The sequence below is a fragment of the Podarcis vaucheri genome, assembly GCF_965113315.1.
Source record: "Podarcis vaucheri genome assembly, chromosome: 9".
Classification (NCBI taxonomy): domain Eukaryota; kingdom Metazoa; phylum Chordata; class Lepidosauria; order Squamata; family Lacertidae; genus Podarcis; species Podarcis vaucheri.
In genome coordinates, this window is record NC_138767.1 from 11,951,321 (window position 1) to 11,978,025 (window position 26,705).

At 47.8% G+C, this 26,705-nt stretch overlaps 1 protein-coding gene across 2 annotated transcripts in view; it reads left to right on the forward strand.

Annotated features, from left to right (window-relative positions):
* Positions 1-26,705, forward strand: part of FRAS1 (Fraser extracellular matrix complex subunit 1) — a 374,578-nt gene that overhangs the window by 271,930 nt on the left and 75,943 nt on the right. For both annotated transcript variants that reach the window (XM_082236229.1, XM_082236230.1), the window contains exons 32-41: positions 2,384-2,498; positions 4,068-4,205; positions 11,302-11,334; positions 12,924-13,055; positions 15,339-15,464; positions 16,190-16,437; positions 23,866-24,017; positions 25,264-25,426; positions 25,787-25,919; positions 26,129-26,319. In XM_082236229.1, coding sequence (XP_082092355.1) covers positions 2,384-2,498; positions 4,068-4,205; positions 11,302-11,334; positions 12,924-13,055; positions 15,339-15,464; positions 16,190-16,437; positions 23,866-24,017; positions 25,264-25,426; positions 25,787-25,919; positions 26,129-26,319 — 1,431 coding nt within the window. The remainder of the gene's footprint in view (positions 1-2,383; positions 2,499-4,067; positions 4,206-11,301; positions 11,335-12,923; positions 13,056-15,338; positions 15,465-16,189; positions 16,438-23,865; positions 24,018-25,263; positions 25,427-25,786; positions 25,920-26,128; positions 26,320-26,705) is intronic.

Below are 26,705 nucleotides of genomic sequence, written 5' to 3' on the forward strand. Positions count from 1 at the left end.
CAGCTGTTGTTGGACTACATCTCCCATCATCTCTAGCTAGCAGGACTAGTGGTCAGGGATAATGGGAACTGTAGTCCAAAAACCTCTGTTTGGGAAGCCCTGGTCTTACACTGACTGGCTCTACAGGGTTTCAGACTGGAGACTCTCCCAGCCCTACCTGAAGATGCCAGGAATTGAACCTGCCTGAGACCTTCTCCATGCAAAGCTGATGTTCAAACAGTTCAGCTACAATCATTTGGCCAAGGAGCACTCTGTCTGTGGCCAGCAGACTTATACACCGAGAGGCTACTGTTGCACGTGCTGAAATGCTCATTTCCCAGGAGACATTCTGCCTGCTCCTTATTATGCAAAATGGGTGGGCCTAGCAGCTGAAAGCTAAAGTGGCTCTGAGAGATGGGCTTGGGCCAAAGATTAGTATAATAACACTACCTGCAGAGTCGGTGTTGATAGTGCACCAGGTTCCATGAAAAACAGCTCCACGGGGTCTGGTTGGCACCTCCAGGAATGCCCGAATGTCAGGCTTCAGGGAATTGGTGGCAGTAAATAAGCAGATCTAGCAGAATGAAAGTTCTTACCAGTTCGTTTCTTTAATAATCACAGCAAGAGACGAAGGAATGCATATCTCTTCTAGAAACGGTGTTGCTCACAGTACAGGCTCACCCCCTCCGTCCCCATTAATCTACGTCATTCCTACGTCGGGTAATCTGAGCTTGTTGCCACTGTGCTCTCATCGCCCCCAGTGGAAATAAGGAAACAAGACATAATTATTAAGGTTAATGGGCTAAATAAGGCCACAACTTTTATTGGTTACAGGTGATGAGCGGTATTGGCTTAGGCATTGGTCCTAACTAACTATATCCAACTTCAGCCTGTGTGCTAGAAGTCCGGAAAGGGTTAACCACCACTGGGTGAGTCCTGCTGATCCACATCAACTAGGAACTCTCCCGGGGTCACTGATAGGGGGCTTGCCTTAGGCCCTCACCTCCCCAGGCTTCGGACAGGGCCACGCCCCCCAGAATCCTTTATCGGACTACCCTTCAATATGCGGGGCAGGTGATGGCGCTACCTCCCCTCTTCCATCTACAGAAGAATACCAATGCCTAACCTCCAATACCCAGAAAGTTGTGATGATTTGCTACGAGGTAGGCAAAAACCAAGTGGCTGGTGCCAATTTGCCAAGTGGAAAAATTCCTACCAGGCCCCTCAACGGTGACCAACCAAGGAACGAAAACCTTATAGGGCGGGAGGGTGGGAAAAGCAGGAACAGCTGGTAAGCGGCAAAGAGGGAGATCCCCAGCCACATCCTGCTTTAAATAAGGCAGGCCGCACCCCCAGAGCCAGCCAATTAGCTGACCAGGAGGTGACATGGTCGAGAATCCCCCCAATCACGCAGGACTGGGGCCGTGAAGCCCGCAACTCCACCTCCTCCGAAGGGCAAAAGTAGCTTTCTATCACTCTCAAAGCCCGTCTAGTCTTGGGCGAAGGAGGGTCAGGAATGCTGTCCAAGGACACCAAATCTGCCAGCTGTCCCTCTCCTGGTGTTTCCTCTTCTGGCTGTTCCTCACCCAGTATTTCCCAGCTTTTCCCCTCTGGACTATGCCCCTCTGCAAACCACTGTTCTAAATCAGTGCTGTCCTGCCCTTGGGAAGGTTCAGGAAAAGGGTGTGTGTGTGGCTCCCACCATTCCTCCTCAGTCCAGTCCCTGACACCGAGTCACTCATCTGAAGTTCCTCTTCAAGAGCTGAAGATAAAAGCATTTTCTCCAGCTCAGCTTTCAGCTGTGTGGGAATAACTATTTGTGCCATGCTATGGTGACTTGATTTTGATCCTTTTATAAAGCAAAAAAATATAATGATAGCGGTATTGGTTGTTCAGAACATTTCTGGGGTTTTATGGCAAATTGCTTGCTATGGAATTTGAGGATTTAATGACATATTATGCTTTACTGATGGGATTCTCCCTGCTCTCTGGCAGTGTGTGTGTGTGTGTGTGTGCCCACGCGCAGAGGGACCGTGCTTTTCAATCTATCCTTCATAAAATGGTTTCCTGCATCATAATCCAGTCTGTGTGATGCTTTCCTAAATTCTTTCTGAATAGATTGGCTGCTGCCTGCAGGAAAGAGGGTGCTCAGTGCCATGTCGAAACTGCTTTAAATAACTTACATAGGGAGGTCAAGTGAAGCTTGGCAGAATTCTAGCTTCATCATGCTTTCAGATAGATGAGGTTTCTGTTTTGAAGTCACTCAATCCCAACACTGACATATAACTCCCTATCTCTGTCGTATATCAGCTGCTCCCTTAATTTGTCCCTCATGGGTTTTTTTGTGGGGGGTAACTCTCCTAAGCATCTTGGTCTCAGCTTGTCACTTCTTAATTTCTTTCAGGCTCTGGAAGATCGTGTGACCCCGATAGAACCCCTTCACCTCTCCTTTGTCAACTCGGAGAGCCCAACTGAGAAAGTCGTGTACAATGTGACTGTACCTTTGCCACCAAATCAAGGCAAGATAACCTAGTAAAGGAGCTGTTGTGTTATTTTATTGACAGTTGAAACCTGGAGACTGGCAAAAAAAGCATCAAGGAGGGGATGGATTGTGGGGGATAGAAGCAATGAATCAGGGCTTGCCTAGAATAATGTTTATAGCTAAGCCAGCTCAGGGAAGACCAAAGAGCTGTCTTCAGGTGAAGCCTAAAGATGAGACTATTGCTTCTTTTTCTCTGTTTTTGCAACCCACTATTTATGGGACACGGGTGGTGCTGTGGGTTAAACCACAGAGCCTAGGACTTGCCGATCAGAAGGTCTGCAGTATGAATTCCTGCAATGGGGTGAGCTCCCGTTGCTTGGTCCCTGCTCCTGCCAACCTAGCAGTTCGAAAGCACGTCAAAGTGCAAGTAGATAAATAGGTACCACTCCGGCGGGAAGGTAAACGGCGTGTCTGTGCGCTGCTCTGGTTCTCCAGAAGCGGCTTAGTCATGATGGCCACATGACCTGGAAGCTGTACGCCGGCTCCCTCGGCCTATAAAGCGAGATGAGCGCCGCAACCCCAGAGTCGGCCCGGCTAGACCTAATGGTCAGGGGTCCCTGTACCTTTATTTATGGTGAAATTCCTAGGCTCGAATCAGATTGGCTTAGATTAAGCAGAGTTATTTTTCTGTAAAATGTGTTACGGTTAAGCAGAGCCAATCTGAATCAAGGCCCCCCTTCTGGCACCTGGCGTGATGCTTCGGAAGAATTGTGCAAGGCTGGAGACTCTGCAGGGCACAGTCTTGGCATTTCGGAAATGACTCCTGGCAAGGCGCCAGGGATGAGCAGCCTGCCCCGGCTGCAGTGACTGCTATATAAACAGCATGGAAGTGTCAAGCAAAGGGGGTGGGTTGTGTGCAGAGAGCAGCAGAAGTGCTATGAGGAGTGACAAAAGGCCTAATGTGAATTCTGTCTCCCGTGGAGTTTACGGAACTAGATTTATTGAGCTGGAGAGCTGGCATAGTGAAATAGTGGCATATTGAGCTGGAGGGCTGGCATCACCCCTGTGATGAGTCAGCCCTTCTCAAGTCAAGGTTGAGGTTAGGAAAATATTTTGTTCTCTTAGGAACTGCAGAGATGCCCATTAGGCTCTCTTCAGTCTTATTAGAAAGGGGGGTTTTCACACCGCTGCGCAAACACAAGTAGACCTGGGAAATGGAGTTTTCCCAAGAGATATTGGATGTTAAGGACTGGCTGGGCAGATGGGAGAGAGTGCGGTTCTTCTCTGTGTGAAATTAAAATCTGAGCTGGAGAAGAACTCATGGAACGTACTATTCCCCTTGTAGCTGAGTTACAATTACAAGCTCCTGGCGTATATTTACAAACTCAGAAGAACTGATATCATTGACGTCTGTATTCATCACTAGAGGTGGCAGTGTACAGACCAGAGAGTTCCTGGTTCATGTCTCATACAAACTGACAATTAATTGGGTGGTCGTTGGATGAAATACAGGAAAGACATCAGCACTGTATCTGGTAACAAGATATGTTTGTAGAAACGTAACATATGCTGTGTGTTGAAAACGAAACTCTCCCTCTCTCTGCAGGCATTGTGGAGCACAGGGATAAGCCACTGTCCCCGGTAAAGTACTTTACACAGGCTGACATTAACCATGGCAAAATCGTGTACCGCCCACCTACTGCAGCCCCTCATATCAGAGAGCTGATGGAATTCTCCTTTGCTGGTAAGAAGCTAGTTGAATTGGGTAGCACGGGCAGGCAGATATCTGCTTGGGGGAATCTCCACGTTGCACATTCCCGTTGTCATCATTCAGTGCCATAGCTTGCAGTATAGACCAGGGCTTCAATAGATGCCCCTTCAATAGATGCTAAGGTGAGAAAGGACAAATCCTTGTTTTTGGCATCCTAGCTTTCCATATGACAGCACTGCAGCGCATTTAAGCATGTAGTCCACACTTACAGCCTAAAGTGGCATAGTCCTCCTTGTACAGCTGATACACGTCAAAGCCCAGGCTGCTTTTAAAAAAGCGAGGTTGAGAGATTTGAGATTGCAAATTGGAGCAGAGAAGCTGACCTCTCCCTACCTGTTACCTCTCCAAAATCAATCTTTCCATGTGTTTAAACGGGCTGTTTACCTTTGCAGATGTGCTTGGGTTGGGTGGAAGCAGCTTTGGGATGAATGATTTGGAGCAGGAAAAGGTACAAACTGCAACTGCCCCCTTCCAAACCGTACTCTCCTGAAGCAGCTTTTATTGGGATTACAGTACAGTGGTGCCTCGCAAGACGAAATTAATTCGTTCCGCAAGTCTCTTCGTCTTGCGGTTTTTTCGTCTTGCGATGCACGGTTTCCCATAGGAATGCATTGAAAATCAATTAATGCGTTCCTAGGGAAACCGCCTTCAGACCAGGTCTGGGGACAGTCTGTCCCCGGACCTCTTCTGAAGGCTGGGGGGGGGGCTTTTCTTCCCACCCCCAGCATTTTAAAAAACCCCGGGACAGCGGAAGACTTCTCCGCTGTCCGGGGCGATCTTAAAATGCTGGCAGGTGGCATTTTAAAATCGCCCTGGACAGCGGAGGACTTCTCCGCTGTCCGGGGCGATTTAAAAGCCCCTGGGAAGGCAGGCAGGGGGGACAAAGACTTTCGCCCCCTGCCCGCCTACAGAAGGTGTCCCTGCCCCACTTCGGAACAGCTTTCCGAAGTGGGGCGGCTGGGGCAGGCGTCCCCGCCCCCCCTCCCCACTTCGGAACAGCTTTCCGAAGTGGGGCGGCTGGGGCAGGCGTCCCCGCCCCCCCTCCCCACGTCGGAACAGCTTTCCGAAGTGGGGCGGCTGGGGCAGGCGTCCCCGCCCCCCCTCCCCACTTCGGAACAGCTTTCCGAAGTGGGGCGGCTGGGGCAGGCGTCCCCGCCCCCCCTCCCCACTTCGGAACAGCTTTCCGAAGTGGGGCGGCTGGGGCAGGCGTCCCCGCCCCCCCTCCCCACTTCGGAACAGCTTTCCGAAGTGGGGCGGCTGGGGCAGGCGTCCCCGCCCCCCGCCCCACTTCGGAACAGCTTTCCGAAGTGGGGCGGCTGGGGCAGGCGTCCCCGCCCCCCCTCCCCACTTCGGAACAGCTTTCCGAAGTGGGGCGGCTGGGGCAGGCGTCCCCGCCCCCCTCCCCACTTCGGAACAGCTTTCCGAAGTGGGGCGGCTGGGGCAGGCGTCCCCGCCCCCCTCCCCACTTCGGAACAGCTTTCCGAAGTGGGGCGGCTGGGGCAGGCGTCCCCGCCCCCCGCCCCACTTCGGAACAGCTTTCCGAAGTGGGGCGGCTGGGGCAGGCGTCCCCGCCCCCCCGCCCCACTTCGGAACAGCTTTCCGAAGTGGGGCGGCTGGGGCAGGCGTCCCCGCCCCCCGCCCCACTTCGGAACAGCTTTCCGAAGTGGGGCGGCTGGGGCAGGCGTCCCCGCCCCCCCTCCCCACTTCGGAACAGCTTTCCGAAGTGGGGCGGCTGGGGCAGGTGTCCCCTCCCCCCCTTCGGAACAGCGTTTTAAAATGCTGGGAGTCGGGAGCGAAGCGCTGCCGACCCCCAGCATTTTAAAACCTTCCCGGGACACGGGGAGATTTTAAAATGCTGGGGTTCGGCAGCGCTTCGCTCCCGACCCCCAGCATTTTAAAACCTCCCCGGGACACGGGGAGATTTTAAAATGCTGGGGGTCGGCAGCGCTTCGCTCCCGACCCCCAGCATTTTAAAACCTTCCCGGGACACGGGGAGATTTTAAAATGCTGGGGGTCGGCAGCACTTCGCTCCCAACCCCCAGCATTTTAAAACCTTCCCGGGACAGGGGGAGATTTTAAAATCCTGGGGGTCGGCAGCGCTTCGCTCCCGACCCCCAGCATTTTAAAATCTCCCCGGGACAGAGACTTCTCTGCTGTCCCTTGGAGATTTTAAAATGCTGGGGGTCGGCAGCGAACGCTTCGCTCCCGCCCGCCAGCATTTTAAGATCGTCCGGGGCAGGCTGGGGGGGGGGAAGGCAGGCGGGGGGAGCAAAGACTTTTGCCCCCCGCCGGCCTTCAGAAGAGGTCCTCTTCTGAAGGCCGGCTGTGGGCGAAAGTCTTTGCTCCCGACGGCCAGCATTTCCCTATGGGCTTTCGTCTTGCGATGCAAGCCCATAGGGAAATTCGTCTTGCGAAGCGCCTCCAAAACAGAAAACCCTTTCGTTTTGCGGGTTTTCCGTCTTGCGAGGCATTCGTCCTGCGGGGTACTACTGTAATTCCATTTTTCCCCCTGTAACATTCGGTTAGGCCCCAGGGCAGTCATTTCTAAACTGGTGCCTTTAAGATCGTTGGGAATACAACTCCCATCACTTGCCGTGCTGTCTGGGGCTGATGGGAATTGTAATCCAAAGTATCCCGGAGTCATCAGATTTGGGATGGCTTCCCTAAGAGAACCAGAATATGGGTTGAATATGGGGTTTATGCAGGCTCAAAGACCTGCTCAGCCTCAAAGTCTCTTACACAAAATTTGCACAAATCTCTCTTTCCATAGCTGCTCCTTTCACAGAATTCTGATAAGGGAAAATACGTAGATACATGTTGTGAATTTTCCTTTGTGAGAGAGATTGGAAGTCCACACTGGGTGGAGGAGCTTGTTCTGATGTTCTCTGCATGAGAAATTCCATTTTCAAAGGGAATTATATTAACCATGGGCACCTCCTGTCCCGAACGTTCCTTCCATTTTGTTAGAACAGCATCCTTCCCATCCGCAATGCGATCAGCTCGTTATAATGCCTTTCCAAATGATATGTGGCAGTTCTGATGATATATACAGTCTCTCATTTGTTGGACTGCGTGTTCCAAGGCAATGAAATCTAAAAGCAATTATATTACTAAATCATTGGATTTTACCAGGACATAAAATTATCAGTTCATGAAACTCCCTGGCACACTGTCAAATAATTTGTAGCGCAGGACATCGAGACATAGATCTCGGGGGTATATTACAATGCAAACAGCTGCCATTTTTGAAAGTACAAAGCAAACAAACAACCCAATTCTCCCAATGGGCCTGAAATGAGAAAATGCCGGTTTACGGATAGGAAAAAAATGAGGCTTGGTGTGGTCAAAAGAGAAAGCACGGATCTGCATAAAATTTGCATATACATGCAAATTTAGAAGTAACCACTATATTTCAGATGGGAATACAAGACATCTCACCATAGTGGGGGAGGCTGTGATCAGATGACTGGTCAATCGGTAGAGCATGAGGCTCGTAGTCTCAGCGTTGTGGGTTCAAGCCCTACATTGGGCAAAAAGAATCCTTCATTGAGAGCCAGTGTGGTGTAGTGGTTAAGAGCGGTGGACTCGTAATCTGGTGAACCGGGTTCGCTTCCCCGCTCCTCCACATGCAGCTGCTGGGTGACCTTGGACCAGTCACACTTCTCTGAAGTCTCTCAGCCCCACTCACCTCACAGAGTGTTTGTTGAGGGGGAGGAAGGGAAAGGAGAATGTTAGCTGTTTTGAGACTCCTTAAAGGGAGTGAAAGGCGGGATATCAAATCCAAACTACTCTTCTTCTTCTGCATTGCAGAGGGTTGGACTAGATGACCTTGGGGTCCATTCCAACTCTACAATTCTGTGATTCTATGATTCTAGGTGGGGTACGGCGCTGTGGGTTAAACCACAGAGCCTAGGACTTGCTGATCGGAAGGTCGGCAGTTCAAATCCCCGCAACAGGGTGAGCTCCCGTTGCTCTGTCCCTGCTCCTGCCCACCTAGCAGTTCAAAAGCACACCAGTGCAAGTAGATAAATAGGTACCACTCCAGCAGGAAGGTAAACGGAGTTTCCGTGCGCTGCTCTGGTTCGCCAGAAGCGGCTTAGTCATGCTGGCCACATGACCCGGAAGCTGGATGCTGGCCCCCTCGGCCAGTAAAGCGAGATGAGCGCCGCAATGCCAGAGTCGGTCATGACTGGACCTAATGGTCAGGGGTCCCTTTACCTTTGCCTTTACCATTCACTAGCAAGTTCTTCTGCTCAAGCCCCAGTGACAACGAATGGAAGCTGTTCAACAGCACACGTCTAGAATTGAAACCGTACAATAGCACACATCTGAGCATTTTTTCAGCATTTTTTAAGTTTGGGATTTGGTTCCCATACTTAAGCTGGCCATGAGTGGATTTATTATGTTGTTACCGTTTTTTAAATATCTCGTTTCTTGAAAATGTGCTTTTAAATTGTTCTTACCGGTCCCAAGGAAGAGGCAAATGACAAGTATAAATGAATGTTCATTTAGAAGGCCTATTCCAATCCCAGAATGGTTTCAGAGCTTTGCAGTCCATGGCCAAAAATGTTTCAGTTTCAAAGAGGTCCCTCGTGGGAGCCCTGATAGTACATACAGCGAGAGAAAGAGAGATTTTTGCCTTGTAAATCTGCAGCAATGCCTTTTAGGGCTAACCAAAATGTTACAAAATCACAAGCAGAGCTTTCAGTCTGCAAGAACTGGTAGGAAGAGGAGAAAAAAAAGCCTTGGAGTTATATCCATAACATCTATATCTAGACTTGTTTTCAATATAGGGATTGCAGCTTTGATTGAATAAGGTTGCAGTCCTAATTGTGTCTACTCCTGTTGAACTAAATGGGGCTTAGGTAAAGGTAAAGGGACCCCTGACAGTTAAGTCCAGTCGTGAACGACTCTGGGGTTATGGCGCACATCTCGCTTTACTGGCCGAGGGAGCTGGCGTTTGTCCGCAGACAGCTTCCGGGTCATGTGGCCAGCTTGACTAAACCGCTTCTGGCGAAATCAGAGCAGCACACAGAAACACTGTTTACCTTCCTGCCGGAGCGGTACCTATTTATCTACTTGCACTTTGACGTGCTTTCAAACTGGTAGCTGGCAGGAGCAGGGACCGAACAACGGGAGCTCACCCCGTCATGGGGATTTGAACCACCAACCTTCTGATCGGCAAGCCCTAGGCTCTGTGGTTTAGACCACAGCGTAAATTTGAGTAGGTAGAATTGAAGCCTTAGGGTGCTTCTGGACTATTGCTATTTACGCATGAGAGTCGGGTGGGATACTGGCACAGTCAGTTGCTCTTGTGCAACAGTCCCGTCTCACCATCGCAATCAGACTTTTTGCAATAAGGAAAGTGAAGGGAAAATTCACGATTAAGTATGGGATTACACTCACTGCAACATCCTCTAAGCTTCATGTAGCAAATCGGAGGAAATGCTCAATAAACAGGTTATCTGGAAGCAACCTTAGTCTCTGCTAGTGCTGGGTGTCTTAGGTTGCACTCTACAAAATTGTAGAGTTGGAAGGGACCCTGAGGACCAATCCCCTAGTCCACCCCCCTGCAAAGCAGGAATATACAGCTCTCCCATGCGGGGATCGAACCTGCAACCTTGGCGTTCATCACCAAGCTCTAACCAACTGAACTTTCTGGAAGAAAGCAGCAATATTTGGATCCCATTTTTAGAAACATGTTATCAACAGGCATATAAATCGTCTAGTGCAGCGGGATGCGGGTGGCGCTGTGGTCTAAACCACTGAGCCTCTTGGTCTTGCTGATCAGAAGGTCAGTGGTTCGAATCCCTGCATACTAGTGCAAGTAGATAAATAGATACCACTGCGGCGGAAAGGTAAACAGCATATCTGTGCGCTCTGACACTCGTCACAGTCGTCCGTGTGCCAGTAGCGGTTTAGTCCTGCTGGCCCCATGACCCGGAAAGCTGTCTGTGGACAAACGCCTGTTCCCTCGGCCTGAAAGCGAGATGAGCGCCGCAACCCCATAGTCACCTTTGACTGGGCTTAACTGACTTTACCTTTTACTTTTACCTAGTGCAGCACCATAAGCAGGTATAGAAGCCATTTCTTTTGTCCAGCTGTTGCTTCTCTGTCTGCAAATGCCTGAGATTGAAGCTACAGGGGCTTTACTTTGCCCATGTGGCAGTTTAAGAGACACAAACCGCTTGACTGTTTCTAGATGTAGGACCTTGAATAGGTCACCCACGCTAAATACACTCTTAACAATAGCACTCTTGGGTTTGCCTTCAGATGAAATACTTAAAAATATTTCCGCTGCATCAATGTTCTTTGACCTGAGGGTCCCGGATGTTGTCAAGCTACAACTCCCGACCTCCCCAGCCAGCTTAACCTTCAACCTAAGGTTGAAGGGCACGGAGCTAGCTCAAGAGTTGCTAGCCTGTGGACCTTCAGATATTGGACTCCAACTCCCATCAGACCCACCCCTCGTGGCTGATAGTCAGGGCTGATGAGAGTTGTAATCCAGCAACAAATGGAGGGCCACAGGTCAGCTATCCTTCAACTAGATCTAAGAGAGGCGTACACACCATGCATTTTAAGCACATTCTCTCTTTAAAGAATTCTGGGCACAGTTGTTTGCTAAGAATGCTTGGAAATGTACTTTGTGATGGGTAAACTACAGTTCTTTGAGAGGTGCGTGTGTGCTTTACAGGCATATTTAAGGCTTAAGCTCAAACGCTGCAGGTAGTAAGAGTTCCCACAATTTTTTCTGGAGTTTTAGTGCCTACTGTAGGACTGATGAGCCTTCTCCCACTGACCTCACATGTTCAGTGCTTCTGGAAGGAGGCAGAACAACTTGGAGCGAGCTGTTTATTTACAAGATGAGCTGAAATCCAAGGGGCTATTGGCTCAAATTCTTAATATGCTCATTATTTCAAAATGGAGGGAGTCTGTTTCTGGACCTCGTCCCACCAAATCTCATCGGCCTCACTAGCTGAAGTGGTTTTGTAGGTCAGGTAAGGCGACATTGTATTTTGCCACACGCTGAAAACAATTACGTTCTCTTTTTGTGTTTAATTTCCTCTAGGCCTTCCAGAATCCGTCAGCTTTCGTTTTACAGGTACACATCGCCCTGCAGTTCATTTTCTAACGTGTTGCGAGCTTGTTTAGTATGTTGTTAATACCTGCTAGTTTAAAAATAACAGTGATTAAATCCTAGCTTGCGATGAAGGTGAAACAGCATGATTAGCAATCTTAGCAAGAAAAAAAAAGATCAACGGATGTGAAAGGAAATTAGCAGGGAGAAGTGATCGTGTGAGGGGGTGCTTAACCCTTCCTCCTCCTGTTGTTTCCCACCAACTGCTTTTCTCCACACACCTCCAACTAGGGAGAGGACATGCAGTAGGCAAGAGAAAGCTCTTAAGCACACCCTTCTCATTTACCTTGCTGCTGTCAAATGTCCTCATTCTATCACAGTGCTTTGCAGCTGTTTAGTGGGCCTCAGGATTCTAGAGCTGCCAGGAAATAATAGATTTCCAGAATAAGAAAGTAAAGCTTTGACCTAATACGTATAGGCAACTTTCCTGCAGATAATGGAAGACAGTTATTTTTAGGGGGCGGAACAGTTACTGAAGCTATTATAGTTGTTGTTATGTGTTTTTTTTTAAGAGGATTGCATTTTCTATAAAAGTGTGAATTAGTTCATTTCCTGCAGATGATGAAGACAGTTTTGGGTATTTTGAGGGGTGGGGGTGGGGGCAAATCCTAGGTAGGGGGGCAAGGATAAATTTTACTGAAGTTATTGTAACCCTTTACTTACTGAAGTTATTATAACCCTTTACATAAAAGTAAATTAGTTATCACAGACTAGCAAAATGCTTATTATGAAGGACAAAGGGGGAGAGGGTAGATTTTTAGAGACACACATCCTAGATGATGATGATGATGATTTTAACAATATCCTACCTTAACGTTAGGTTAATGTCCAAGGCGGTTTACTTAGCAATATTGAAAGGGGGGTGGGAAACAAAGTAAAAAACAACAACCACAGATCAACAAATATGCAACACCAAAAGGAGCAGTACACCATATCCAGCCAAACCCAACGGCAATTAAAACCCACCAGAGGGGTTTGGTGAATGAAACTACAGTCGTACCTCAGAAGTCAAATGGAATCTGTTCTGGAAGTCCGTTCAACTTCCAAAACGTTTGGAAACCAATGCACGGCTTCTGATTGGCTGCAGGAAGCGCCTGCAGCCAATCAGAACCCACGGAGCCTGCGGCAGACATTCGGGTTCCAAAGAATGGTCACACTCACAAGTTTGTGCTGTTCAGAGCCAGAACGTCCAAGTTTCGGGGCATTCCAGATCCAAGGTGCGACTGTATTGTAAACCTGGTGTTTAAAGGACAGCGAAGCAGCAAATATGTTTGGAGAGGATGTTCCACAGCAAGGGCACCACTACAGAAAAAACCGTTCCTAGTAGCCACCCACCTGCATATAGGGTGCATATAGGGTGCATCATTTAAGATGCCATATTTCAAATACCCCAATCCTAGGCCATTTGTAACACTATAGGTCAAAACTGGCACTTTGAATTGCAGCGAGTCATTTACTTCACTTGCAAGTAGGTAGGGGAGAATTGTGGGGGGATTTTTTTAGGGCTGGTTCTTATATATAAGGCAAATTCATTTAAATGGTTTTCCCTTCAGTCTCAGATGGAGAACATACAAGCCCTGAGATGACATTTACTATCCACTTGCTCTCCACTGGTGATGGATCGCCATTATTCCAGATCACTGCTCCAGTCCTTGAGGTCAGCCAAGGAGGCAGAGCCACTATCGGTAAGGAGAAGGAGCAAGAAATCCAGCAGACTCAAGCTGCAGCCCACAACCCAGTTGCAATTCACACACATTGCAGTCCGCTCAAGATCTTTCCATAAATTAGCTGGTGTATGGTTACCAGATTTTTTTAAATGAATCTGGGGACACTTGTTTATTTGTTTTTTTTTGTTTGTTTTTTTGAAGCTGAGTAGCAACAGGGAGTCAGTAGTGGGGATGGTGAGGCAAAAGGGACGCAGGTGGCGCTGTGGGTTAAACCACAGAGCCTAGGACTTGCCAATCAGAAGGTCGGCAGTTTGAATCCCCGCGACGGGGTGAGCTCCCGTTGCTGGGTCCCTGCTCCTGCCAACCTAGCAGTTCGAAAGCACATCAAAGTGCAAGTAGATAAATAGGTACCACTCTGGCACAAAGGTAAACGGTGTTTCCATGAGCTGCTCTGGTTCGCCAGAAGCGGCTTAGTCATGCTGGCCACATGACCCGGAAGCTGTATGCCGGCTCCCTCGGCCAATAAAGTGAGATGAGCGCCGCAACCCCAGAGTCAGCCACAACTGGACCTAATGGTCAGGGGTCCCTTTACCTTTAGCTTTTAGCAACAGGAAGTCAGTAGTGGGGATGGTGAGGCAAAAGACTCTGGGCCCAAGCACACATGCATATTGTATATAGGTGGAAAGCCCTTCTTTCGCACCCTGTGAAACATAAATGCTCAGTTTTTTAAAAACAGGGCAACAGTGACTCCTGAGCCTCCCCCGATCTCCTTCCCCCTTCCCCCTTTGTTTTGACTGATCAAGGGAGGCTTGGGAGTCGCGGGGTTTCCCAGTTTTTTTAAAAAAAACCCCTGTGTATTTATGTATCACAGGGTGCGAAAGAAGGTCTTTGCACCTTGCATGGCAGAGAAACTGCGTCCCTTGCACCCCTCCTGGGCAATGGCTGCCTGCCTGTGACTCCCAAGCCTCCCCCGATCTGCCAAAACAAAGGGGGAAGGAGGCAGGAGATCTGTACCACCGGATGACCCCGGTTCCCCCTCGGCTGTGGCGGTGGCAGCGAGCAGCTCCTGAAGCCAACCAGAGCCAACTGTGCTACTAGGCTGGCTGCAGGCTGCTGAGGCTGCCGCTACTACGTTTCCCAGGGACAGATTTGCAAATCTGGGGACAGTCCGGGGACGGAATTTGTCCAGGGACAGATTTGCAAATCCGGGGACTGTCCCCGGAAACCAGGGACATCTGGTAACCCTAAGCTGGTGGCAACTGGAGGAACTGGGTGCTTGGTAGAGGAGATGTGGGTTTGGAAGCTTGATTTGCTGCTGACATCTAAGAAGCAGGACACAGTTATTCAGGAAGCCACCTGGAGAACCTTTCGTTACCTGCCATACCACACCTTGTACTCCCCTCTTCCAGCCGCTTTCCTCCTAGTTTTGGGAAACAAAAGACATGTGTGTAATCCTAGTTGGGAAAAGCAGGGAACGTTGGAATCTCGCTCATGCTGAGTCAAAACGTGTGTCCATCTAGCTTAGTTTGTCTACAGTAACTGCCAGGGTTTCGGTTGGAATCTGTTCTGGAAGTCCGTTCAACTTCCTAAATTTTCGAAAACTAAATCGCAGCTTCTGGTTGGCTGCATGAAGTTCCTGCAGCCAATCAGAAGCCCCGGAAGCCCCATTGGATGTTCGGCTTCCAAAAATAGTTCACAAACCGGAACAGTCACTTCTGGGTTTGCAGCGTTCAAGAGCCAAAACGTTCAGGAACTACGCTGTTCGAAAACCAAGGTACGACTATATTTGCTGATTGTATGTTCTGTTCTGCACAAGGGACGAGTAAGCAAGTATTAGCATTTTTCACCTCTATGTCCACCGGAATTCTTCAACATTATTGATCATGAACGTAGTATTTCTTACACTGCCTGTTTCCTAATCATGTTATATTCACCTATGCACATTCATTGGTCAATGTGAGAAATAGTCACATTTTCCAGTAACGCATGGAGACAGTGAACATTAACTGGGCAATATGCTAAAAATCACCTTTTGATAGCGTTCATTTGCACACATTCTCTCATTTGCATATATCAGTTGTTTTGACAACTTTCAGAATTTAGTCAAGTACTGTTAAGTGCTTTGGTTTCTGTGCTTTTAGCATTCATTGGTTGGGGATGTTCCTGTTTATAGTGTTGTTTTTGTGTCATATGCCTCACTCTTCTCCCTTTGTAAGCTGCTCATACTAAAATACTCCAGCTTTTCTGAGAGGATAAAAACCCAAATAAATGCATTTTGCTTCCCCTACTTGGATCCCTCAGGGATACAGCTGACAGTGAGCGATGTGGATACAACTCCTGAAGACCTTTTCTTTGAGGTGGTGGATCCTCCTCATCATGGAGATCTCTTCAAGCACAGCTCCACATTCCCAAGCCGCCTGAGTGCAGGTAGGCATGTGTTGGTTTGTTGGTTTGTAGACTAAGACACATCTCTCTGTAAGGAAAAATGTGTGGCATGTACATCAAACCGTGTGTGCTTATTTTTCTTGGAATGTAGACATACCCTGTGTGTCACAGTGGCTGGGCTCGTGTATTTTTTAAAACAAATTGTATTGCTTTTTAAATAAAACAAATACAAGAACCATTCAACACTTATCCAGCAGTACATCTAATGGTGTTTGTTCTATCCAATGAATAATCAATATTCAAACCTATTACAGTTGTATCTTGGTTGACGAACGCCTTGAGACTTGAACGTTTTGGTTCCCGAATGCTGCAAACCGACTGTTCTGGTTTGTGAACGTTCTTTGGAACGCAAATGTCCGACGCGGCTTCCGCAGCTTCTGATTGGCTGCAGGAGCTTCCTGCAGCCAATAGGAAGCCGGGTCTTGTTTCTGAATGTTTTGGAAGTCGAACGAACTTCCAGAACAGATTTCATTCGACTTCCGAGGTACGACTGCACTTAACGTAACCTCTCCACTGAGAAGATTGAGCGGTTGGCATAACAAGGTCTTGATTTGGGTCATGAACATTGTTAAGGAAAGGGGTCCACGTTTCTTGGAAGGTCTCTCTTTTCGGTGCCTGTGTATTTATGACCAAATGAACCCTTGCACCACAGTTCTCACCATGTTGTACACGGGAAACTTCTGATTTCAATCTTTCTTACTGAGAAGGAGATACCTTCACGTATGAGGAGATCACCAGGAATGCTCTGCAGTATATCCACGATGGTTCGTCCTCAGCGGAAGACACTATGGAGATTTCAGTGACCGATGGCATCACCACAGCGACAGCCGTACTGAAAGTCGAAGTAGCCCTGATCAACAGTGAAGGCCCCAGGCTGGATCCCGGCTGCTCACTTGCCATCACGGTGGCTGCTAAAAGCTCTGTGATCATCACCCGATCCCACTTTGCCTATATTGTAAGTGCACCATTCGTTTCCAGCCTCTTAGCCTCGATAATGTACCAGTCTATCAGCCTGTCAGGGTGTTGGGGGGGGGTAGTACCTCTGGTGGGGGACACATTTGGGGTAGTTTGTCCTCATCCTGCACTCCACTCTCACCTGTGGCACCTAGAAGCTGTCCGCATTTGACAGCATCCACAACCTGGGAACAGCTTTGATTGACCGGCTAAACCAGGTGAGGGGAGCTGATGAGTCTCAAACCCTCAGTGAGTTAGGGACTTCCACTGCATGCAAAGACAGGCTCTGTTGGATTGCATGGACGAGGAGGGAAAAAATTGAGAAAATTTAGAGCCATACTTTAAAACGTAACAAAAGATACTAAAAAAAGATTAACATTTCCTCAGATGGCATAGGCTTCTCTAAGCAGCAACATTTTTAGCAGGTGCCAAAAGGAGTACAGTGATACCTCGGGTTACAGACACTTCAGGTTACAGACGCTTCAGGTTGCAGACTCTGCTAACCCAGAAATAGTACCTCAGGTTAAGAACTTTGCTTCAGGATGAGAACAGAAATCGTGCTCTGGTGGCTCGGCGGCAACAGGAGGCCCCATTAGCTAAAGTGGTGCTTCAGGTTAAGAACAGTTTCAGGTTAAGAACAGACCTCCAGAATGAATTAAGTTCTTAACCTGAAGTACCACTGTACAGTGAAGGAGCCTGTATGATATCGATAGGGAGGGAGTTCCAAAGTTCTTATATTTGTGGAGTACTTAGAGATAGTTTTAGATGGTTTCTGTCCATTTTCCTATGTTTGCTTTAAAAACGTTAGAAGGAGGAGAATGTCCATTGGTGCCTGGCTGTAATACATGGAATGATTTAAGGAGGTTAAGGGGTGATATGATAGCCATGTTCAAATATATAAAAGGATGTCACATAGAGGAGGAAGAAAGGTTGTTTTCTGCTGCTCCAGAGAAGCGGACACGGAGCAATGGATCCAAACTACAAGAAAGAAGATTCCACCTAAACATTCAGAAGAACTTCCTGACAGTGAGAGCTGTTTGACAGTGGAATTTGCTGCCAAGGAGTGCGGTGGAGTCTCCTACTTTGGAGGTCTTTAAGCAGAGGCTTGACAACCATATGTCAGGAGTGCTCTGATGGTGTTTCCTGCTTGGCAGGGGGTTGGACTCGATGGCCCTTGTGGTCTCTTCCAACTCTATGATTCTATGACTTTCACAAGGTTCAAAGGACTGCTCACTTTTTGTTTCTTTTATCTTTATGTCGACCTTGTGAGGCAGATAAGGCCCAGAAAGTCAGCGTGGTTTAGTGGTTAGAGTGTTGGACTAGGGCCTGGGAGTTCAGGGTTCGGGTCCAATCTCCCCCGTGAAGCTCGCTGAGTGACCTTGGGCCAGTCACAAACCCTCAGCCTAACCTACCAAACAGGGCTGTTGTGAAGAAAAATTGGGGAGAGGGCATGGAGAGCTACACACACCACCTTGAACCTCCTTGGAGAAAAGTTGCAATAAATAATGGAGAGTGAAAGGTCCAGATCACTCTAGTGAGTTTCATGACTGAGCAGAGATTTGAACCATGACCTCCTCTGTCCTTGTTTGAACACTTGCTGTTGGGGAGCCAAAACAGTCCAAGTATATGAAAAGAAACAGCGGTAACAGACACTCCAAGTGTCCCTATTTTCAAGGGACAGTCCCGGCTTTACATAAGCCATCCGGGTTGTGATTTGATCTCAAATTAACAGTAAAAAATCGACATCAGGGGGATGAAACATATCAAAAAGAATGGGGGAAATTTATGTTATATATAGAGAAGATAGTGTGAAATAGGGAACCAGTAGAATTAAAATAATATCTCATAACGAGAAAATACAAGAAATTTACTGGATAATAATATCAAAATGAATTAAAAATGTATATTAGGACTATTATTGAACAATATTTGTAAATGAATATAGACAGACAACAAGAACTTGTATATATAGAAAGATTTATTTGTTTATGGACATTTAATGGAAAAAATGAAGAAGAACAATCTTATTGAAAATGGACAAAGACAATGCGAAAAGTCAAAGAGGACATAAAAAAGCCCTCTTTTCTATTTTCGGTCGAGAAATGTTGGAGGGTATGGAGTTATCCAACCCCCAAGCCATGTGAAGTCAATCCTGTATAGGGAAGTTTTTTTTAAAAAAATTAATGTTTTATTATGTTTTTAATACGTATTGGAAGCTGCTCAGAGTGGCAGGGGCAACCCAGTCAGATGGGTTGTGATATAGTGAAATAATAATAATAATAATAATAATAAAGGTAAAGGGACCCCTGACCATTAGGTCCAGTCATAACCGACTCTGGGGTTGCGGCGCTCATCTCGCCACCTGCATCCCAATAATAATAATAAAGGTAAAGGTAAAGGTACCCCTGCCCGAACGGGCCAGTCTTGACAGACTCTGGGGTTTGTGCGCCCATCTCACATCTATAGGCCGGGGGCCAGCGCTGTCCGGAGACACTTCCGGGTCACGTGGCCAGCGTGACAAGCTGCATCTGGCGAGCCAGAGCCGCACACGGAACGCCGTTTACCTTCCCGCTGGTAAGCGGTACCTATTTATCTACTTGCCCCCGGGGGTGCTTTCGAACTGCTAGGTTGGCAGGCGCTGGGACCGAGCAGCGGGAGCGCACCCCGCCGCGGGGATTCGAACCGCTGACCTTTCGATCGGCAAGCCCTAGGCGCTGAGGCTTTAACCCACAGCGCCACCCGCGTCCCCTAATAATAATAATAGGACATCCCTAATTTCATTGGAGAAATGTTGGAAGGTATGTGGCAAACTTGAATGCCTTAAAGAACCAAGCTTGACCCGGAGGTTATTGTGCAGGGCAGGCATTGCCATATGCCTGGTTTGTCTTCTGCACATTTGGCTCAATCTTCTTGCAGTTCCCTTCCTTTAGCGACGCCCCAGTGAAGATGTCCAGGCTCCTTGATGTCTTCCCAGGCTCGGGGCCTGCCATTAGTTTGAGCCTCCTTGACACTCCCTGGGCCCGTGTACTTGCAGAGGAAACACTTCCTACGATTGTGTTAAGGTGTGAAGGGCGGTTTCTTGAGAAATGTGACTCTTGGCCCGCTCTCCCCGGCGTTTCAAGGGGCTTCTAGCGCAGCCCTGGCACGTAGCCTGGCCTCTCTTCGCGTTTTATTATTTGGAGACAAAAGCTGACCCGGAGCCAGCGGCTGCATTCCAAAGCCGTAAAAGTGTGAGGGAGACCGCTGTAACATAAACCGCTGACATCCCTCTCAGTGTTCTCGCTTGGCAGAAGTTTCAACCTTTTCTGCCGTGTCCTGCTTGCGGCTGCCAAAAAAGCGTACGAGTGGGGGGAAGAATGAGTTCTTTATTTCTAACCAGGTGTTTGGGACCGTGCCTGTTACATGAAGGTAGAGGTGGAGTGCAAAGGTAAAACGAAAATTAAGCTAATCCCAGAGTCAGGTGCTATTAAGCCTCTTTCGTTTGCGGGCCCACCATGGAGGCAGTAGAAAGCATGGCTAGCCAGGTGTGGAGCAGTTTGTAGACCTAAACAGACACAGATTTAACTCTGGTTCCCTTTCAGATCCCATCGACCCCAACTAATTCCCAGAGTGGTTTAATATTCAACCCCGCCTTTCACGCAGCGCCGGTTTACCAAATAGGCAGAGGCAGTGGCGTAGCGTGGGGGTGCAGGGGGGCCGGCTGCACCGGGCGCAACATCTGGGGGTGAGGGTTCGGGGGCGCAAATCCACAGGTTAGGGGGCGCAAATTACTTGCCTTGCCCCGAGTGCTGACAACCCACGCTACGCCACTGGGCAGAGGAGACAACAGATCAAAATAATATTGATTTGATCTTGGAGCAAAATTACAATCAAGCATCCTTAGTTCAATGTTATCCTACCAAAGCACACGCATGAGGGCCTCCCCCCCCAAAAAAAAATATTTCAACTGCCTAGGGGTCTCCATAGGGTTTAATCTGGCACAGCTTTCACAGGAACTCTGGGAATTGTAGTTCTGTGAGGGGGAATAGGGTCGCTCCTAACAACCCTCACCATCCTTAACAAGTTGCTCTTTGGGGAAAGCCATGACTACTTAAAGTGGCACGATTCTGCTTTAAATGTATAGTGCAGATGGGACCTAAGCCAAAGTAGCATATTCCCCCTGTGTATAAGACAATTTGGGGTTGTCTTATACAAGGATAGTGCAGAGGGGGGACGGGCGATTGGTGGCAGCCGTGAGCAGGAGATTGACAGCGGCGAATAGGTGGGTGATTGATGGCTGCGGCAAGGCCTGCTGTCGATTGGCTGCTGCTGCGGCAATTGGGCGGGTGATTGGCGCTTCGGCGAGGCATGCGATTGGCAGCGGTGGCCAGGCAGGTGGACGATTGCTGGCGACTCTGAGCAAATCCCACCCCCCAAAAAGCTTAACAACTGTGGGCAATCTCCCCCCATTTCCTTAATTAATTTGGAGTCCCAGAAAATAGGGGTCATCTTATACACGGGAGCGTGTTATACACAGAAAAATACAGTATGTGTCGATGGAAAAAAAATCACCGATTCTGCTCACACCTCCCGTTTCCCCAGTTTTCTTGTGTATGAGCTCCTTGGGGTAGGGCCTGACATACCTGTTCTTTCAAAAGCACCTTGGAACTGCCACTTCACCAGGGTTCCTCTTGTGCTGAAGTGTTGAGCAAAAGGTAGGCTCACCTGGGAAGGAACACACAAGCTCACAGGAAGCTGCCTGACATCGGGTCAGATCATTTGTCCATCTCTCATAGTATTGTATGCTGCGTCTGGCAGTTTTTCTCCGGGGACTCAGGTGGAGAAAGGTCTTCCATCTTGTCACCTGTAACTCGACGGTTTCGACTGGAGATGCCAAGGGTTGCATCCTGCATCTCCATGAGCTTCTGAATGCGGCGCATGAGCTCTACCGCGAGCTCTCGCCACCCCTACATCCCTGAATCAGGGTGGTTTAGCACCCTCCTCCAAATTATAGAATTGTAGGTTTGGAAGGGATTGTGGGGGGTCATCTTGTCCAACTCCCTGCAAGGCAGGAATCTTTTTGCTCAAGGTGGGGCTCAAAACCACAACCCTGAGGTTATGACAGTGGCGTAGCATGGAGGGCACAAGGGTGGTTGCCCTGTGTGCAAAATGGTTAGGGGGCACAGAATTTCAACAGCTGGAGGTGCCTCAATACAGCTGTGCCCATCTGTCGCTGGGCTCATTGTATACGGCTTCTCCTTGTGAACTAGGAAGTGACCTCTCCAGACAACAGAACAACTCTTCTTTTCTTATCTCTGCGGCTCCAATCTCCTGGGTGATGTGGGATGCCATAAGGGAGTTGAAATCACATATGTACTCCATCCATTTCCCTCCCTCCCTCCCACCCACCCACCCACCCCCTCCATGTGGCCCTGGGCACTGGCAACCCACGCTACACCACTACATCTCTGCCAACTTTTCCCATTTCTCCATTACCAAAATCTGGGCTGGGGGGAATGGCAACTGTCCCACTCCTCTTTCAGAAGGTGAGGTCTTTGTATACATACTGTGAGTTGTATGTCTGTGTGTCTGGATTTTGTGGATTTAGCCTATGAAGGTCTGAAGAGAAAAGATTACAATAATAAATAATATTATTATTTATACCCAGCCACTCTGGGTAGCTTACAGCATACAGTATATGGGACTTGGGTTTCCAGCTCCTCCAGTTCTATGGCCTTATGCTCATCCCATGTGACGCTCCAACTTCGAAGACTGTTGGCATTTTGAGTATTCAGGACTGTTGCTTAACACAATGTTTAAATATATATGTATATGTATAACGGTCAGAATGCAGGACATGCTATTCATGCTGCTGGTCCTATTTTAATACTGTTTCCACCTAAAATATCTCCTCATCCTGTTCTTTAAGGATTTAGATGGCAAACTAAACTGGGCGTGCAGCTGGTTCGTTGAGGTTACTGGCAAAAGCCTTAATAAAAATAACTTTGATTTGGAAAAAAACTACAAAGCCAAAAAGGAGGGTGGTGGGTGTGTTAAGGAATTCTGAGCTGCAAAGGTGTTAGGCTGGGTGTGCAGCTTGTTGATTCATTGCGTGAATTTTAATCATTAATTGACTAATCTGCATAACTTTCCTTGTGAATAGAACATTAGTTCTGAAGAGGAAAGCATTCTTTCATTCATTTTGGAACAGGGGTTGGGGGCCCCACCCCCTAAGTGCCGCTAATGGAATTGTTGGTACTTGCAATAAAAAATATTCGCTTATTTTCCTCTTCAAAAGTCTGCTTCCTGGTCAAGGGCATCCCCCCACCCCTGTGATCAACCTAATTTGAATCAATTTATAGAATCATAGAATTGTACACTTGGGAGGGAATCCTGAGGGTCATCTAGTCCAACCCCCTGCAAAGCATCCATGAGAGATGGCCATCCAACCTCTGCTTAAAAACCCTCAAGGAAGGAGAGTCCACAACCTCTAGCAGATTTATTAACTGAGCATCAAAGACCTAGAATCCAATGAATTTTAGGGCTGCTCAGACTTTGCATTTTGGTGGCTCTGTGGTCTAAACCACAGAGCCTAGGGCTTGCTGATCGGAAGGTTGGCGGTTCGAATCCCCACGATGGGGTGAGCTCCCGTTGCTCGGTCCCTGCTCCTGCCAACCTAGCGGTTCGAAAGCATGTTAAAAGTGCAAGTAGATAATTAGGTACCACTCCGGCGGGAAGGTAAACGGCATTTCTGTGCGCTGCTCTGGTTCGCCAGAAGCGGCTTAGTCATGCTGGCCACATGACCCGGAAGCTGTACGCTGGCTCCCTTGTCCAATAAAGCGAGATGAGTGTGCAACCCCAGAGTCGGCCACAACTGGACCTAATGGTCAGGGATCCCTTTACCTTTACCTAACTTGAGAGATGTACTATCAGTTACAGGCAGGACTGTTTTTACACTGTGTGAGACACTTTCATGCCTAGGCAGCCCAATCCTTGAATAAGTTAACTTCTGCATGAAATTATGCACATTGCACAATTTCTCTGATTTTGCCAAATTGAAGCCGTAACATTTAATATTTGCACTGTTTCTTCTGCTTCTGCTAGTTCTGGCTTCTGGTGCAAAGCACCAAAAGCGAAGTTTCAAAATGAGCACAGCGAAACACCACAAGTGGTTGAAACCAGTGTGGTGTAGTGGTTAGAGTGTTGGACTAAGACCTGGGAGACAAGGGTTCGAATCCCCACTCAGCTGTGAAGCTCAGTGGATGACCTTGAACCCAGTCACTCTCTCTCAGCCTAACTTACCTCACAGGGTTGTTGTGAGGATTAAATGAGGAGGGAGAGAAATCATGTATACTCTAAATGACAAGAGTTCTGCTCTCCACCTGGTCTTGTTCCCCTCATTTTAGCCCGACTTAACTCCTGCTCTTTTTCATCTCACTTCTCTCCTTAGGATAATAACTCTCCTGATTCCAAGATAAGGATTCAGTTAATTTCCCTTCCCATGTATGGAACTCTGGTGTGGATAATACCCGGACAACATTCTCAGGAGTTTTCTGAGGTCTATAATTTCACAATGGAAGACATCAACAATAAAAGAATCAGGTAATCCTGGGGAGATTTGCAAAATTCTTCCAAACACCCTAAACCCTCCCTGCTCATTCAGAAATCCACAGTGCCACCTACAGGGAAGACAGGCACGGAACATCAACAATACTTTTATAGCCTGTCTCGCAGAACATCTAATGATTGAGTGCCGATCTTTTCATGTTTTGTGGACTGAATTACTACTGCAAATAAGCACTTCACAAACAAAGCTTATAAAAATTATTCTTCCAGCACAAATGTGAAGGATAGAGCAGGAAGAGAAAATGGAGAAGCTTTCTGTTTAAAGAAAGTGTTAAGCTGTTGGGTGTTTTTGGACTTGGAAAAAAAGATAACTGAGAGGAATATGGCTAGTGAAATTATTTGCTAAAGTGCCCGTCTCCTAAGGCAGACGGCATATCGGGACTCCAAATCCTTCTTCTCAACATTACCTCTAACATTGTATGATGTACAGTATAATTTAGCACTGAAGAAAAGCAATATTTTTTTCCAGTGAGTTAAAGACAGGGGCCTCTATAGGCATAATGGGAAGACATAAATGAGCTTTGGGCTCATGTATTCCCCCCAAAAAGCCATGAGAATGAAATTGGAAATGTTCACAGCCACTTTGAATCAAACCATCATTCTCCATTGCATCTGGACTCTGAAAACTGTGGTTTGTTTAAACTATGGTTTCAGAATGCACTGGGATCAGAATACAATTTGATCCTGTACTGATCTAACAAGCCACAGTTTATGGAGCTCAGATGTAATGGGAAACTGTGGCTTCTTAAAAAAGCTGAAGTGAAAGCTTCCAATCCCCCTCTGGCCACTGACTATGCTGATATGAGTTAGAGTCAAATATCATTTTATATTTGCCCTCCACAGGTTCCCCAGTCCTGCTATATAAAACTTAATCTAGCTGTGGGGAACCTGTGGCTCTTCAAACCTCCATCAGCCTCAGTCAGCATGGACAGTGGTGAGGGATGATGGGAATTGTAGTTCATCTGGAAAACAACATGTCTCCTGCCTCTGATCCAGTTCTTTGTTGCTTCTGCCTCTTCTTCTGGAGTTGTTAGACCACAGCTTTCCCAGTCGGTTTGTCTCACCCAGTAACAAGGAAGTGTGAGTCCTTTTCTCCTTCCCTCCAAGCAGATAAGACAGTGGCGAAGATTAAATTGTTGCAGAAAGGTTCCTAAGCACACAATGTGAAAGCCTTTCATCTGGCTGTCACTGCGTCTCAACTCCTCTTGCCTTTCCTGTGCAGATACCTCACAGAGTTTGAGGCCTTCAGTCAGCCAGTCACCGACATTTTCCACTTTGCTGTTTTCGACGAGGACGGCAACCGGCTTGACAGCCAGATGTTCACCATCACTATCACTGCTGGCCAGAGCAAGCCTCCAGTCATCACTTTTGCTGACCATATTGTGGTGCGTAAACAGCTGGGACTTGGGGGTGCAGGTTCAAAGTTGTAAGAGGAGCATTGCTTGTCACAGGCTGGACTGCAAACACCCTCCATTTTAAATTCTGAATGGGACTTAGAAGGAAGATAGTGACTCTTCAGGGTCTCATGTGGCAAGATATTTCCCATCAACCACTGCCTGGTCTTGATTCAGTCCTCTAGGAAGAAGCTGATGGTGAAAAAGGGAGATTTTCCTGTTTCCAGCCCTTTCTCCCATGTTATTAAAATTTGCACGTGTTAGGCCAGGAGTGGAAAGGCAGAACATTAGCCACAGCATTGCTAGAGCAAACTTCAGATGTAAACCTCAGTTTTGCTTTTGTGTTTTCAGGTGGATGAAGGAGGGAGGGTACCACTTAGAGCTCACCACTCCCTAACCATTGACTCCGATTTTGCCCAGGAAGGCTTAGTGGTGACAATTGCATCTTTCCCAAGATATGGGTACATTGAAAACACCAAAACAGGTAAGTTTGGAACCCTAAAAAATGGAAAGGTGGCTCCTTTGAATCTTAAAATACGCACTGGCAGATGAGGCTCCACAGTGCACCCCACTTAATCTTTGAAAAACAGCAGCGACAAAAAAATAATTTGTCTTCTCTTTCTGCCTGAAAGCGTGGTACCATTTTAAAATAAAATAAAGTATTATTTCCTATTGGCAATGCTGTGTTTGCAGGTAGGCGACTTGGTCCTGGACACACTGCGAGCTCAGACCTCTCGTTCTCAATTCAAGATGTGGTAGAGAACCATATCTATTACTTTCAAAGTGTCCATGAAAGTATTGAGCCATCCACGGACACCTTTAGCTTTTATGTCAGCGATGGCTTCAGCCAATCGGAAACCAGCAGCGTCAACATCACCATCAAGGTGAGCTCACTTGTTGGGTTTGATTCATAAAACCTATTGAGTTTAGAGAGGATGTGTGCATTATCCACTAGAAATCTGAAACCTCTCTTGCGATTAGCTTTCCCTTCTTGAATACAGTGGTGCCCCGCAAGACGAATGCCTCACAAGACGGAAAACCCGCTAGACGAAAGGGTTTTCCGTTTTGGAGGTGCTTCGCAAAACGAATTTCCTATGGGCTTGCTTCGCAAGACGAAAATGTCTTGCGAGTTCCTGCGGGGTTTTTTCCCCTCCCCCCCTTTTCCCCAAGCCGCTAAGCCGCTTATCAGCTGATCCTAAGCCGCTAAGCCGCTTAACAGCTGATCCGCTAAGCTGCTTATCAGCTGATCTGCTAAGCCGCTTATCAGCTG